At 37.2% G+C, this 16,372-nt stretch overlaps 1 protein-coding gene across 1 annotated transcript in view; it reads left to right on the top strand.

The window, feature by feature from the left end:
- The window catches only part of CC2D2B (coiled-coil and C2 domain containing 2B), a 110,995-nt gene that overhangs the window by 62,717 nt on the left and 31,906 nt on the right, over positions 1 to 16,372 (top strand). Inside the window, 4 exon segments of the mRNA XM_043989534.1 lie at positions 6,442 to 6,533; positions 7,831 to 8,001; positions 11,598 to 11,698; positions 13,481 to 13,613. Of these exon segments, the coding sequence (XP_043845469.1) occupies positions 6,442 to 6,533; positions 7,831 to 8,001; positions 11,598 to 11,698; positions 13,481 to 13,613 (497 nt within the window).

Genomic DNA, 16,372 nt, shown 5'->3' with positions numbered 1-16,372 from the left:
TAGTACAGCTTACTGAAGAAACCATTCTCTAAAGAGCCCAGTTACTTGTTTAAGCCTTTACCCTCAACCTCCTGATTGAACTTCTTACAGTAGACTTCTCATTAGTTACCTTTTTTCTCTCTCCTCTCCCATCCTTATTCTACACAGCTGAGTGATTTTCTTAAAGAATAGGTCTAACTATGGCACCCTTTTGTTTGACATTCAAGGTTTTTCACAATCTGGCTCTAATCTACCTATTTATTATTATTCACTGCTTACCATCACACACTACAATCCAGGTCAGTTTGGCTGGTCTTGATGTTCCTTACACCCTCCATTGCATCTTCCGCATATAACTATACCTCTACCTCTACCTCTACCTATACTTATACCTGCTGTTTTCCCCTCCCCCCATGTTTAGAATATACTCCCCTCTCAACACTGCCTCTTAGAATCCATAGCTCACATAAAAGTTCAACTCAAGTATTATTTCCTATGAGAGGCTTTCCCTAGCACAGCTAGTGCTTTTCCTCATCCATCTATATCTACTTTGTATATATTTTGTATGTAAGAAACAGTTTGGCACAGTGGACAGAAAACAAACCATTTAACCTCCCAGTCCCCTCACCACCCCTATAACTAACTCTCTAAGACTGTGAATTACAAAAAAGGTGCCAATCTGCATTAGTAGAAAGAATATCTTCATTAGGAATCCCCTACATTAATGAAATCACAGGTTAAATCTCCATTCCCATATTTCCATATTTTTATTGTCCATTTTATTATAAATGGAGTCTTTTCCCAACAGAATGTAAGTTCCTCGAAGGCAAGGACTATTTAATTTTTGTCTTTGTATTACTTGGAGAATTGTATTGATCAGAGTAGCTAAGTATTTCATGGTTGATCACCATTATTGCTGTTCCTATGTACAATGATGTTCTGGTTCTCACTTCACTCTGGATCAGTTCATATAGGACTTCCTATGTTTTTCTGAAACAGCCTATTCATCATTTTTATAGCAAAATAGTATTTCACTACACTCTTCTTCCACAACTTGTTCAGCCATTCCCCAATTGATAGGCATCCCCTTAATTTCCAATTCTTTGCTACCACAAAAATAGCTACTACAAATATTCCTATACATATACGTCCTTTTCCTTTTTCCTTGATTTCTTTGATGTATAGACCTAGTAGAGGTATTGCTGGGTCAAAAGGTAGTTCTATAGCCCTTTAGGCATAATTCCAAATTGTTCTCCAGAATGGTTGGAACAGTTCACAACTCTCCCAACAGTTAGTGTCCCTATTTCCTCACATTCCCTCTAGTATTTGTCATTTTTGATAGGTGTGTGATGGTACCTCAGAGTTATTTTAATTTGCATTTCTCTAAATCAATAATGTTTTGAAGCATTTTTTTATATGACTATAGATAGCTTTGATTTCTTCTTCTGAAAACTGCCTGTTCATATCCTTTGATCATTTATCAATTGGGGAATGGCTCTTATTTTTATAAATCTGATTTACTTCCCTACATATTTGAGAAATGAAGCCTTCATCAGAGAAAATTGATGTAAAATTTTTTATATTACTTAGTTGTCTATGGTACCAATTTTCAAAATGTTGTTTCCCTGGTTATCTCTTTTATCTTTTAATTATGCCTATTTTTGCTTTTGCTTTGTCAGAGATCATGATCACTACCCATGCCTTTTTTACTTCAGCCACAGCATAATACTTTCTGATCCAGCCCCTTATTTTAACTGTGTGTGTCATTCTGTTTCAAGTGTGTCTCTTATAAACAACATATAGGGGCAGCTAGGTGGCGCAGTGGATAGAGCACCGGCCCTGGAGTCAGGAGTACCTGAGTTCAAATCCGGCCTTAGACACTTAACACTTACTAGCTGTGTGACCCTGGGCAAGTCACTTAACCCCAATTGCCTCACTAAAAAAAAACAAACAAAAACCCAACATATTGTTAGATTCTAGTTTTTAATCCATTATGATACCTGCTTCTGTTTTATGGGTGAGCTTATCCTATTCATATTCACAGTCATGATTACTAACTGTAAATTTCCCTCCATCATATTTTCTTCTGTTTATCCTTCTCTCTCTTTGTATCCTGTTCCTCCTCAAAAGTCTGTTTTACTTCTGATCACTGCCTTCCTCACTCTGCCCTGCTTTTTATCATCTCTCCCCCTGTTCCCCACCTTCTTTTATCCTCTTCCCCTTCTATTTCTCTGTTGAGTAAGATGGATTTCTATACCCATATGAGTGTGTGTGTATATATATATTTTTTTTCTCTTTGAACCAATTCCAATGAGAATGAAGTCCAAGCATTGCCTGCCACTCCCCCCACACATATCCCTTTTTCCTTTCCCTGTAAAAACTCTTCTTTGTAACTCTCTTTTATGTGAGACTATTTTCCCCATTCTACTTCTCTTCCCCCTTCAAGTGCATCACTTTTTTCTCACCCTTCCTTTTTTTTGAGATCATCCCTGCATAATCAATTTACATCCATTCCCTCTGTGTAGACTGCTTTTCACTGCTGATAAAGTTCTTAGAAGTTACACGTATCATCTCCCCATATAGGAATGTAAAGTTTAACTTTACTGAGTCTCTTATGATTTCTTTTTCATGTTTACCTTTTTTATGCTTCTCTTGAGTCTTGTGTTTGAATATTAAATTTTCTATTCAGCACTGGTCTTTTCACCAGGAATACTTGAAAGTCCTCTATTTCATCAAATATTCATTTTCCCCCTAAAGGATTATACTCAGTTTTGCTGGGTAGGTTATTATTCCTGGTTATAATTCTAGCATCATATTCCAAGTGCTCCAAACCTTTAAAATGGAAGCTGCTAAATATTGTGTGATCCTGACTACAGCTCTACAATATTTGGATTACTTCTTTCTGGCTGCTTGCAATATTTTCTCCTTGACCTAGGAGCTCTGGAATTTATTTATAATACTCTTAGGAGTTTTCATTTGGGGATCTCTTTCAGGAGATGATTGAGAGCTTCTTTCAATTTCCATTTTACCCCATGGATCTAAGATATAGGGCAGCTAGGTGGCGCAGTGGATAAAGCACCGGCCCTGAATTCAGAAGGACCTGAGTTCAAATCCAGCCTCAGACGCTTGACACTTACTAGCTGTGTGACCCTGGGCAAGTCACTTAACCCTCATTGCCCTGCAAAAAAAAAAAAAGATATAGAGGCAGTTTTCCTTTATAATTTCTTGATTTTCGATTTCTAGGCTCTTTTTTTATAATGACTTTCAGGTTGTCCAATAATTCTTAAATTACCTCTCCTTAATCTATTTTCCAAATCAGTTGTTTTTACAATGAGGTATTTAACATTTTCTTCTATTTTTCATTCTTTTCATTTTGTTTTATTGTTTCTTAGTGTCTCATGGAGTCATTATCTTTCACTTGCCCAATTCTAGTTTTTAAGGAATTATTTTCTTCAGTGAGCTTTTGTATCTCTTTTTCTATTTGACCAATTCTGCTTTTTAAGGACTTTTTCAGGGGGCAGCTAGGTGGAACAGTGGATAAAACACCGACCCTAGATTCAGGAGGACCTGAGTTCAAATCCGGCCTCAGACATTTGATACTTACTAGCTGTGTGACCCTAGGCAAGTCACTTAACCCTCATTGCCCCACCAAAAAAAAAGTTAAACATTAAGGACTTTTTCATCAGTTAATTTTTATACCCTCTTCCTATTTGGACTATTTTGCTTTTTAAAGGAGTTCTTAAGGCCTGCTTTTGATGTTGCTGCTACTATGTGTGCTCCCAGCCATCCCCAATCCCAGTGTCAGACCTTTCCTGCTGACCTCCTAAGTTGTCTTAGGCTGGAAAAATGTGTCACCCTGACTTTTTGTTGGCTTTGCCACTTTAAAATTTGATTTAAAGTGTTATTCTAAAGTTGTTTAGGGGAAATTTTGGGGAGAATTCACCTGGGTTGCTACCTCTCCTCCACCATCTTGGCCCCTACCAACCCTGTGCCTTTTTATAGGTTATCTCCTATTCCTAGAATGCTCTTCCTTATACCTGGGTTTCCTTGCTTTCCTGGCTTTCTTCAAGACAGCTAAAATACTACCTTCTGCAGGAGGCCTTACAGGGTCTTATCCCCATCCCCTACCCCCAACTTTTATTACCTTCCCTTTGAGATTCCTTCCATCTATTTACTCATTCTCTCTCTCTCTCCCTCTCTCCCTCTTTCTCTCTATATGTGTGTGTGTGTGTGTGTGTGCGTGTGCATGTATATATAGACAGGCAGATATAGATATGAATCTATATGAGACAGAAATGGATTTTGATAGATAAAGAGATGTATCTATGTAGGATTATGTCTATCTAGAACTATATATATCTATATATCTATAAATAAACTAGGTATCTACTATATATATCTATATATGTATGCATATATGAATATATATATGTATATATATATATATACATGTTCACTTTCCAATTAGAATGTGACTTTCTTGAGGTCACAAACCATGTCTTTGTCTTTATATTCCCCAGAATTTAGCACAGCACTTGGCATATAGTAAGCGCTTAATAAATGCTTGTTGAGTGACCATTTTTTCTCATGACTTTAGAATTTATAATCCTATGTCATAAAGATAGAGATAGGTCCAGATAAAGATAGAACCATCTATCTCTATCTGGGTTTATGTTCTCTATCTGGATCTATATCTATAGATACATACAAGATACAAGATACACACACACACACACACAGTTTTTTGTATATTGTTTCTCCACTAACTGTTTCTTCTCATGACTTTGGAAGTGATAGTACTGTGCCCTAAAGATCCCTCAAGTAATGTTTATCAATTGAGGAATGGCTGAACAAATTGTGATATATTATTGTGATGGAATACTATTGTGCTATAAGAAATGATGAGCAGGATGATTTCAGAAACACCTGAAAAGACTTATATTAACTGATACAGAGTGAAGTAAGCAGAATCAGAACATTGTGTACAGTAGCAGCAATAATGTATGATGCTCAACTGTGAATGACTTAGCTTTTCTCAGGCATACAGTGATCCAAGACAATTTCAAGGTACTCATGATGAAAAAATGCTACCTACCTCCAGAAAGAACTGAGGGAGTCTAAATGCAGATCAAAGCACACTATTTTTCACTTTATTGTGTATGTGTATATTTTGGTCTGTATTTTCTTTTACAACATGACTAATATGGAAATATGTTTTACATTGTTGTACATGTATAACCTATATCAAATTGCTTACAATTTCAGGGAGGAGGAAAGAAAGGGAAGAAGAGAATTTGGAACTCAAAATGTTTTAAAAAATTAATGTTAAAATTGTTTTTATATGCAAATGGGAAAAAAAACATCAATAATAAAAAATCCCTCAGAAGTTTGGTATAAATAGTGACTTAAGAGTTTAACTTTATTGATACTTCCTATGGCTAGTACTTCATAGAAGATTAGTCCACAGACTAATATTGCACTTTTCCCAAGGACATGTATACACTCATAGAGATGGATTTGACTTTAGACATCATTCAGACTTCTCCCCCTCACGTCAAGAAATTTTGATTAGCTTTGGAAGAAAAAAACAAGATTCACAGAAGTTCATTGATCTGCCCAAGTGTCAAAAATAAGTAGGTAGTGGAATAGTGGTGACTAGAACCCAAGTTTCCTAATTCCCATCTAGTATCTTTCCACTATATCATAAATAAATCCATTAAATTATTTATTATTTTAAAGGCTTGATCAATTCATTAAAATTCTGTGCCAATATTAATTTGCACATCAGAATCTTTGTCTAGTTCTGGCTTTTTCTTTAGGAAGAACTAGAGGTTTCTGTATTAAAGAGCCATTTTTTTTCCATGAAGGAGTATGCCTGATTTTACAAGTTAAGCAAGTGTAGGGTGAAACCTGATTTCCTTTGCTTTTTAACATATCACATTCTAGGATTTTCTTTAATTTTTGTGCTCCATGAATAATCCTATGTGATGTAAATCACTACTTTTATATTTAAGAAAAATTAGAGAAGTGTAATATGGAAAAAAATACTTTGAAAATGATTCCCACATGAATCCGTAAAAGAGTAAATGGTAGGGGAAAAGAGAATATTGTTCTGCTAACTATTTTGGGATAATCTAGAAATTGATTTTCATAATAAGGATAGAGAGGGCTGGAACTGGTGCCTTCATTCATTTATAGAACTCTCAGTTGAAAAAATTCCTTTTACTAATGCAGATGATTTCTTTCTCTGTGCTATATGATAGTTTTTGAGAGTTGCCGATAACAGCAATAATAATAACTAGTTACTTGATTTTCAAAGACCTCTTCCCCTTCCTTACCCACTATAGATATAAAATTAAAAGAAAAAATAGTGGTATCAGTGGAATTATGCGTGTGTAGATCTTATTTAAAATGTCATATATATGTTTTAACAAAGTCTAAAATAGAAACATCTTTTTCCAGATTAGGAAATTGGTAATGAAAAAAATTGTCAAAGTTAACAAATTTAACTTATCAGATGTTGTAACTGATTATGAAGAAATTGTATCTGCAAGGTATGTACTAAAAATAATTCAAATTAAATGGGAAAGATGAATGAGAAAAAAATTCTGGACCAGAAAAACTTTTGATTCAGTCATGAAATGTAGATGGGCCATGGTCCCTATTCTTGTGATACCTACAGTCTGGGTGAAGAACACAAACAGGTCACTGTGACAAAATGTATGACCAACACCCTAGAGAGGTATAAAGCAGCATACTATATAAGGCCTAAATAGACCTCAACTTTATAAACATATTTTGAATCAAAATTCACAATGTACAGTTTCAGAATGTGAAGGATTAATCAGGTCCTGGTGATTAAGAATATGTTTTACAAGTTAATATATAGCCACTTTATTTCATGGACATGTCTACATAATGCCTGTTTTCACCTAAACTGTATTTTTCAGACTAAAACATGTCTTCTTATTACTGACAATCTATTTGACAGATTTTTTTTAAATAGGTAAAATATTTAGTACTTAGAATAATCCTGGCTTTGGAGTGCTATTTTAAAAGCTACTATTGTAATACCTGTATGTACCTTGTGAATTCCCCATGTCAAATCTAAATATCATTAGAGTGAACAAGGGTGCTCAGCTCCGCAGTAGGGCCCTTTGGCTTTAATTAACCATGTTTTCCACTTGTCGTGACAGTAACAGTTGAGAAGTATGACTAGGGGCTAAGAACAGGAACGTGGTTACCACGGGTCCTGGGAACCCTCTCAGGTGCGACAAGTAATCAGACAGAGAAAACTATTTCTCAAAGCTGCCTGCATGCCTTTTGTGGCAGTGTTTTTAATCTGTTTTGCTAACATGGAGGTGATTTGGTTAGGGTGATGAAGTTTATTACTATTTCGAATTTTGTATAAGCAGCATGAATGGTTAACAATTTCTGCTTTAAGAGCTATATAAATAACTTCATCACACATCGAATCATAACTTGGAGATGGAAGGGAATTGATTCTATGCCCTCCTCCTTCATTTTACTGAACCCAGAGAGGTTTGTGACTTACCCAAGATCATACAGGTAAGTGACAGAGTAGGGATTTGGGCTCTGATTAAAATCCAGCACTCTTTAACTAGGCTAATTCTTGTCACATATAAAAGTAACATAATGTTTTACTTAAACCACCATGCCCTTTTTTCTTCACTTTGTATCAAAGGAAACATGTCCAAAGAAACATGAAGTAGGTACATGTAAAGCTCAAAATAAGACTTCTATTTGTAATGAATGACAAAGTAAAAATGAGGTTAGTTTTTAAAATGTGGCAGATGTTGCACATATGGCTGATTGCTGTGAATTCCTTAGCCAGCTAAAACACGCCATTTGCAAGCTTGTAGAACGACGAAGAAATTTAAAGCCTCAGAGAAGGGAAAGGAAGAAAGTAGCAGCACAAACGATTGGTGATGGGGACATTCACCTTCTGGTCAGAATCCTGAGAGCTTATAACATCCCCTCAAGGAAGCCCGCTGTGAGCCGGTAAGGCCTACTTAGGGCTGCTGGGGGGTGGAGAAATTGTAGACATCTCTACATTGACTTGGTGCTATTGATGATAAGTATTGAACTGCTGCTTCATGTAACATGGGAAAATGAATGAGAAAAAATTCTGGACCAGAAAAACTTTTGATTCAGTCATCAAATGTAGATGGGCCATGGTCCCTATTTTTGTGATACCTACAGTCTGGGTGAGGAACACAAACAGGTCAGTGTGACCCAGACTGTAGGTATCACAAGAATAGGCCATTATCAGCTTGGGAAAGCAGGCAAGGCCTTATAAGAGGACTGGAATTTAATTTCAGCTTTAAGGGATGATAGGAATTCAACAGGCAAAGAGAGTGAGGGATCTTATCCCAGGCATAGAAAAGAGTAAGAGCAAAGGTCATTGAGGGTGGGGTGGGCCAAAGATGAGGGGAGTGGGAAGAGATAAGTCTAGTTTGACAAAAGTTTTAAATACATGGCAATGAGTTGTATGACAAAAACCTATAAAGGTAGCATGTCACTAGATTGGAAGGCCTTGAATGTCAGCCAAAGAAGTTCAAATTTTACTTTGTAGGTGATAAAGAGCTGGTGACAACTGTTAAGCATAGAAGTGATGTGACCAGATCTCTATATATCATCAGACCACATAAGTATGAACTAAATAATGTTCCTTATGAATATGAAGTAGAAGTGATGAATAGATTTAAGGGATTAGTTCTGGTAGATACAATGCCTGAAGAACTATGGACAGAGGTTTACATTATTGTACAGGAGGCAACAACAAAATACACTTCAAAGAAAAAGAAGAGCAAGGGAGTGAGATGGCTCTCTCGTGAGGCTTTACAAATAGCTGAGGAAAGAAGGAAAGCAAAAGGGAAATGAGAAAGGGAATGATATATCCAACTGAATTGAATGCAAGGAGAGGTAAGAAGGTTTTCTTAAATGAGCAATGCAAAGAAATAAAAGACAATATCTCTTTGAGAAAATTAGAGATATCGAGGGAACATTTCATGCAAAAATGGGCATGATAAAAGACAAAGTGGTAGGGACTTCACAGAAGTAGAAGAGATGGAGGAAAGGTGGCAAGAATACACCAAAGAATTATATAAGAAAGTTCTTAATATCACTGATAACCGCAATGATGTGGTTATTGATCTAGAGCTAGACATCCTGGAGAATAAAGTCAAGTGGGCCTTGGGAAGCATTGCTAATAATAAGGCTAATGGAGGTGATAGAATTCCAGCTGAGCTATTTAAAATCCTAAAAGATGATGCTGTTAAACTGTTGCACTTAGTATGCAGCAAATTTGAAAAACTCAACAGTGGCTACTTGTTTGCAAAAGGTCAGTTTCTATTCTTTTTAAATAATTCCTTCTTTTGTGTGTGGGGAGGGGCAATGGGGGTTAAGTGACTTGCCCAGGGTCACACAGCTAGTAAGTGTCAAGTGTCTGAGGACAGATTTGAACTCAGGTCCTCCTGAATCTAGGACCGATGCTTTATCCACTGCGCCACCTAGCTGCCCTGGTCAATTTATATTCCGATCCTAAAGAAGGGCAATGCCAAAGAATGTTCAGACTATCAAACAATTGCACCCATTTCATACGCCAGCAAGATTATGCTTAAGATTCTGCAAGCTAGGCTTCAGCAAAATCCAGAAGAGCAGAGTGGTTTTCAAAGAGGCAGAAGAAGTAGAGATCAAATTGCCAACATTTTCTGGATCATGGAGAAAACAAGGGAGTTTCAGAAAAATATCTACTTCTGCTTCATTGACTACACTAAAGACTTTGACTATGTAGATCACAACAAAATGTAGCAAGTCCTCAAAGAGATGGGAATACCAAATCATCTTACTTGTCTCCTGAGGAACCTGTATGCAGTTCAAGAAGCAACAGTTTGAACTTAACATGAAACAACTGATTGGTTTAATACTGGAAGAAGAGTATGACAAGGATGTATATTGTCCACCTTAGGGTGCAGGGGTGTTGAGGAAAGACTAGTACTTCTGATATGAGAGCTGCTGTGCTCTTTTTAGGACTGCTTTCCACCTTTGGTGTCTCTACCTGATTCACCCAACTTTTACCTGTGGCTCCAAGAAACTAATATGTGCAGCAGCCACACCCTGGAAAACTATTTTGGCAGACTGGCTAAATCAGATTGAAGGTTACCAAGGAGTCCCAAACCTTTCAGTGAGTTAGGGGGTATCTACTCTAAGCATGTGAAGACTTCCCTTTGTAGAACGGACAGATGAGAACAATTTGTTCCAATGGCTATGAAGGTGGCTTCAGCAGGTGGTTGGTTAGACATCAGAGACACCAAGGTCATTCACTGCATCCTGAGTCATCACCAGTCATCTTGACTTTTTTGTTGCCACTGGACTTTGACTCTGGAAGAAAGAGTGAGGCCAACAACTTCATGCAACTGCCTCACTTAAATCCAATTTATGCACAAGTCAAACGACATCACCCATACTACTTTACAGTTTTTACCCATCTAAAAGTCCTGTAGTGACAGGTAAGTGATGAAGCAGCAGAGTAGATTCGCTAGGAGCTGTAGTAACAATCCTGTGCACAGGTGGTTCAGGCCATAGGGTCATCTTCTCCCTGAACTGAAGCAGCAGTGGGATTCAGCAGCCCTCTGGGTGTCTGATCAGCATTTTTAAGGACTGCACTGATCATCTCCTGGTATGAGGAAGGGGCTAGAAAGGGTGCCTTAAAAATTGTCAGCTTCGCCCAGTCCTACCATGCTTTTCTTGGTAGGTGGGGGAATCTGTGGTCAAAACACAAAAAATATACAAAAACTTTTGCAAAGATTTACATGAACTGATGCTGAGTGAGATGAGCAGAACCAGGAGAACATTGTACACAATATCAACAACATTGCGTGTTGATCAACTGTGGAACAAAAGTAGTGTCTCAGTTAAATATTCACGTACTGTTCTGAGTCATAGTGTAAAGGTCTTGGATTTTTTGTTGGGTTCTAGGGCAACAATCTCAGATTGTCCAGTTCTGTTCACTTAAATAGAAAAGAAATAGGAATTCAGAGAAATACTCTTGGGGCAGCTAGGTGGCACAGTGGATAAAGCACTGGCCCTGGATTTAGGAGGACCTGAGTTCAAATCCGGACTCAGACACTTGACACTTAATAGCTGTGTGACCCTGGGCAAGTCACTTAACACTCATTGCCTCTCAAAAGAAAAATACTCTTTAACATCATCATGGTCATTGTTAGCATTTATCTAGAACTTCATAGTTTACAAAGTACTTTACATATGTTAACTTATTTGATCCTCCCAACACCTTGGGAAGTAGGTACTCTTTTTACTTATTTTACAGATAAGAAAACTGAAATACAGAGAAGGTGAAGTGACTTAGTCATATATCTAGTGAATGTCTGAAACAGCATTCAAAAGCAGCTTTTCCTGACTTTAGGTTCTGCCTTGTATCCACTGTACTTCCTGGCTGCTTTATCATATGTGAACAGCTATAAATAACTCTCAACTATATCTTTGAAAGCACAAACAGGAACCCAACAATTTGTCATTACTAAAAATTACTCAAAATGTATGTATCTTCACCGTTTGTTTTTTTGTTCCTAAAGGACCTTGGATATACCCACATATTTGCTGTCTTCTATATCTCGGGTCAGACATAAAGAATCAAACAAGTCAGTTGCCACAGTGGAGCTCTTAAATGAGATAAGTACTGAATATTTCAGGAACAGGTAATATAGAAAACATTACTATAGAAAGTATTGATTGTCTAAGCAACTAGCAAGTTCAATTCAACAGACATTTATTGAACACCTATATGCAAGGCATTGCACTAGATTTGGGAGATATAAAGATAAAAATGAGATAGTCTTAATCCCGAAGGAGTTTAAATGGGGGTGGGGTGGGGAAAGAAGAGGACAAAATATGTATACAGATAAATAAATTTAAGGTCATTCAAGGAGGGAGAAATCAGAAAAAATGTTTTTCATAGGAGATAAATGAGTTGAGCCTTGAAGGAAAAGCAAGATTTATAAGAAGATGAGATGAAAATGCATTCTAAGCTTATGGCCATTGTACAAATATAAGGGACTAAATACTGATTTTGGGAAATAACTAGTGGTACAATTTATCCAGAACACAGAGATTATAAAGTTAAGTAATATGAAGTAAGGCTGAAAAGTTAGGGTAGAGACTTTTTTTTTTTAGTGAGGCAATTGGGGTTAAGTGACTTGCCCAGGGTCACACAGCTAGTAAATGTTAAATGTCTGAGTCAGGATTTGAACTCAGGTACTCCTGACTCCAGGGCCGGTGCTCTATCCACTGTGCCACCTAGCTGCCCCTATGTTTTCTCTTATAGGCAGTAGGGAGCCAGTCTGTGCTTTTGAGTAGGGATACTCTAGTACCTTAGATCAATACCTTAAGAACATTTTTTTCCAAGGGATAGAGGATGAATTGAGGAGGACAGAGAATGGAGGCAGGGAGAGTAATTAGGAGGCTATTAGAAGAGTCTTGGAAAGAGTTGATGAGGGCCTGAAATATTATTGTGCTAGAATGCATAGATAGAAGTCAGATGCAAGAGGCATGATGGACATACAGTAAAAAATTTGTCAACTAATCAGAAATGAGGGAGAGGAAAGAATAAAGGTAATGAATGTAAGTGAGAAAGTCTAGGTGACTCAGCAGTTGGAGAAGAATTGGATTGAAGGGGGAAGATCATACCTTTCATTTTGGACACTGAATTTGAATTACAAAACATCACAATAGAGATATTCAACAGACATTAAGTGATGCTGAACTGGAATTCAAGAAAGATATTGGGGCTGGATAAATAGCTTTGAGAGTCATGTGTATAGAACTGCTTTTTGAAATCAAGGGAATAGATCAGTGAATGAAAGCATGTATTGAAAGATGTTCACTCTGAAAATTGCTTATGCTAAGAGGCTAGGTTTCAGAGGTTGATCTATCAAGGCAGATAGAAGGGTGAGTTAGAGAGAAGGGCAACTTTTTAAAAAAGAGACATGGCACCGGCCCTGGAGTCAGGAGTACCTGAGTTCAAATCTGGCCTCAGACACTTAATACTTACTAGTTGTGTGACCCTGAGCAAGTCACTTAAGCCCAATTGCCTCACTAAAAACAAAACAAACAAACAAAAAAAGAGACATGGAAGTCTGGGGAAGGAGATGTGATTGACAATATCCAAAACTACAAGGAGATCAAATGAATGAAGACTGAGAAAGCAAAAACAGATTGCTAAATTAAGAAATCTAGGGCAGTCTTTAAGAGAAAAACTTTAATCAAGTGATAGAGGTAGAAAAGCCTGATTACAAGGGGTTGAAAAGTAAGTGGGTGGGGAAGTACAGGCAAGGAGGGTAGTCCTAGCAAAACACACTATCAAATTGTCAGCAGTAACCAAGTGACTGCTTTTCTCGCCTTATTGCCTTTGCAATTAGATAACCTAAAATAACTTTCTTTAAAATCTTAGGAAATCTAGTCGATGTTTATTATGTATTTTAGGATGCTGTACGCCCTTTTGTAGAAGTTTCTTTTCAGCACACTGTTTATCAAACTGACACTGCCAATGGATCTCATCCATGTTGGAATGAAGAAATTATAGTAGATTTTACGTAAGTTAGAATCCATCTTTTCTAATACCAGACCTACTACCTTCACCCTCATACCTCAGTTAAAACAAATCACTACTATATACCATTTGTTAAAAATGAGAAAATATTTCAATAGGCTACATTTAATTTTTTTGCAAATTGGCATTTCAGCTTTTAGACTGAACTTTCTCAAGTAACTTTGGATATGGCATTTACTTTTTTTCTTAATATAAAGCCATAATAGAAAAGAGTACTGTTAATTAAAAATGTAGTTACTAAGAGGCAGCTAGGTGGCGCAGTGGATAGAGCACCGGCCCTGGATTCAGGAGGACCTGAGTTCAAATCCGACCTTAGACACTTAACAATTACTAGCTGTGTGACCCTAGGCAAGTCACTTAACCCCAATTGCCTCACCAAAAAAACAAACGAAAACAAAAACAAAAAAACAAAACAAAAAATGTAGTTATTAGACTGAGCTTTACAAAGAAATATTTTCCCCTAACTACTTAGCCATGTCCTAAATATTATTTGTAAAGTGCTTAACACAGTAACTGGAACATAATAGTCACTTAATAAATGTATATTCCTTCCCCATGTCTTCCAAAAATTATGATACATTATAATAAATGCAGCATAATATGACATACATTTGTTAATGCCTTAAATGCTGAGGATAGAAGGACAACTGAGACAGACTCTGCCTTCAAGAAGCTTACATTCTACTAAGGACATAACATCTTTGGGATTTGTGGCGGGAGAAGAGGTCTTAATTTGTAATTTTATTGAAATGGGGGGCTCTAGGTGAGAAAACTTTTATCAATGCTGGTCAGCAACTGTTCATCCAGTTTATTGTTTTAAAGAGTTGCCTAAGGCACTGGGAGGTTAAGTGAATTACCCAGGGTCACAATGCCAGTGTGCCTAGGAGCTGGAATTCAAACCCAAGATTTCTGGATTCTTTAGCTCTCTACCCACTCTCAGAATAAGTGTATGCAAGGTAATTTGTGGAAGGAATGAGCATGAGCATCTGGAAAAATGGGAGCTGCATTGTGAAAGTGGCATCTGAGTTAAAACTTGAAGAAAAAAAATAATTCTGAGAAGAGGAGGGAAGCCCAGGAAGTGAGAGGATTGGCATGGGGGTGAGGCATGCATGAAAAGGAGAAATGGAATATTGAATTTAGGAAACATATAATAGCATGAGTGCCTGAAAAGGAGTAATACAAAAGGGCTGGAAAGGTAGGTAGGGGCCAGACTGGAAGGCTCTAAATGTCTGGCTGTATTTTATCCTAGAAACAGTTAAGAAGCCGCTGAAGGTTTGGGTAGGAAGTGGATGAATAAGGCTTTCTGAAGGTCATAGTTTTGTCAGCTACATGGAAAATGGATTTGAGAGGGGAAGAGTCTAGAACCATGGAGACCAATTAGAAGGCTAGTAGAATAATAAGGGCAAAAAATAAAAATTTTTAAAAAGAATAATAAGGGCAAGAGGCAAGGAGGATTTGTGGTGTGACTTTGTGAGTAGAGAGGAGGAACAGCAGGGAGGCATGGGGAGGTAAAATTGACAAGATGATGGACAAAAACAGTACTAGGAATGGACATGGAGCTAAAGTGTTTCATTTTTAAATGATCACATAATGGATCTAATAAAATCTTGGCAGTATATACACATGGCCACAGCTCTTCTGCAAGCATTTTTTTCTGATAAAAGTATTTTATTTTTTTCCAGTTACATGTAAAGATAGTTCTCAACATTTGTTTATACAAGCTTTCCAATTTCAGATTTTTCTCCCTCCCTCCCCCCCTCCCCTAGATAGCAGGTAATCTGATATAGGTTATATATATATATATATATATATATATATATATATATATATATATAATAACATTAAACTTATTTCTGCATTAGTCATGTTATAAGAGAAAAATCAGAGCAATGAGGAAAAACATCAAAATAGAAAAACAACAGCACCAAAAACAAAAGAAATAGTATGGTTCAATCAGCATCTATACTCCACAGTTCTTTTTTTTCCCCTGGATTTGGAGATCCTCTTCCATCATGAGTCCCCTGGAACTCTTCTATACCATTGCGTTGGTGAGAAGAATCGAGTCCATCACAGTAGATCAATACACAATGTTGATGATACTGTGTACAATGTTCTTCTGGTTCTGCTCATCTCACTCATCATCATCCCATGCAAGACCCTCCAGGTTTCTCTAAACTCCTCCTGCTCATTGTTTCTTACAGCACAGTAGTATTCGATTACATCCATATACCACAACTTGTCCAGGCATTCCCCAACTGATGGGCATCCCCTCAACTTCCAATTCCTTGCCACCACATAAAGAGCAGCTATAAATATTTTTGTACATGTGGGTCCTTTTCCCTTTTCCATGATCTCTCTGATCAATACCAAAAGTGGTATTGCTGGGTCAAAGGGTATCTGCAAGCATTTTAAAATCTAGTCAGATACCAAAGGTGGATAAGCAGCCCTGAAAAGGGCTCAGCAAACCCTCAAACTAAAGGTGATGATACTCCTGAATACCCCATATATCCCCAACCTAAGGTGATAGCAGTGTGAATAAAGACTAGGGAACAGATGTGAGAGACACAGTGGAGTGAATCACTGACATTTCCAGTGCCTGGGGAAATAAGTCAAATAGTTAAAAAGGCAACATATGGGTACTAGGATTTTTATCAAATTAGTAAACTATGCCATGAAATCAGATGAGGTAGGTATTATTTCTAGCTAGGGGATCTAAAAGGATAATGGAAGAGGTGACATTTG

The sequence above is a fragment of the Dromiciops gliroides genome, chromosome 2, assembly GCF_019393635.1.
Source record: "Dromiciops gliroides isolate mDroGli1 chromosome 2, mDroGli1.pri, whole genome shotgun sequence".
In the NCBI taxonomy this organism is placed as follows: domain Eukaryota; kingdom Metazoa; phylum Chordata; class Mammalia; order Microbiotheria; family Microbiotheriidae; genus Dromiciops; species Dromiciops gliroides.
The sequence above is the reverse complement of the archived record's forward strand: the minus strand, read 5'-3'. Positions and strand labels throughout refer to the sequence as shown.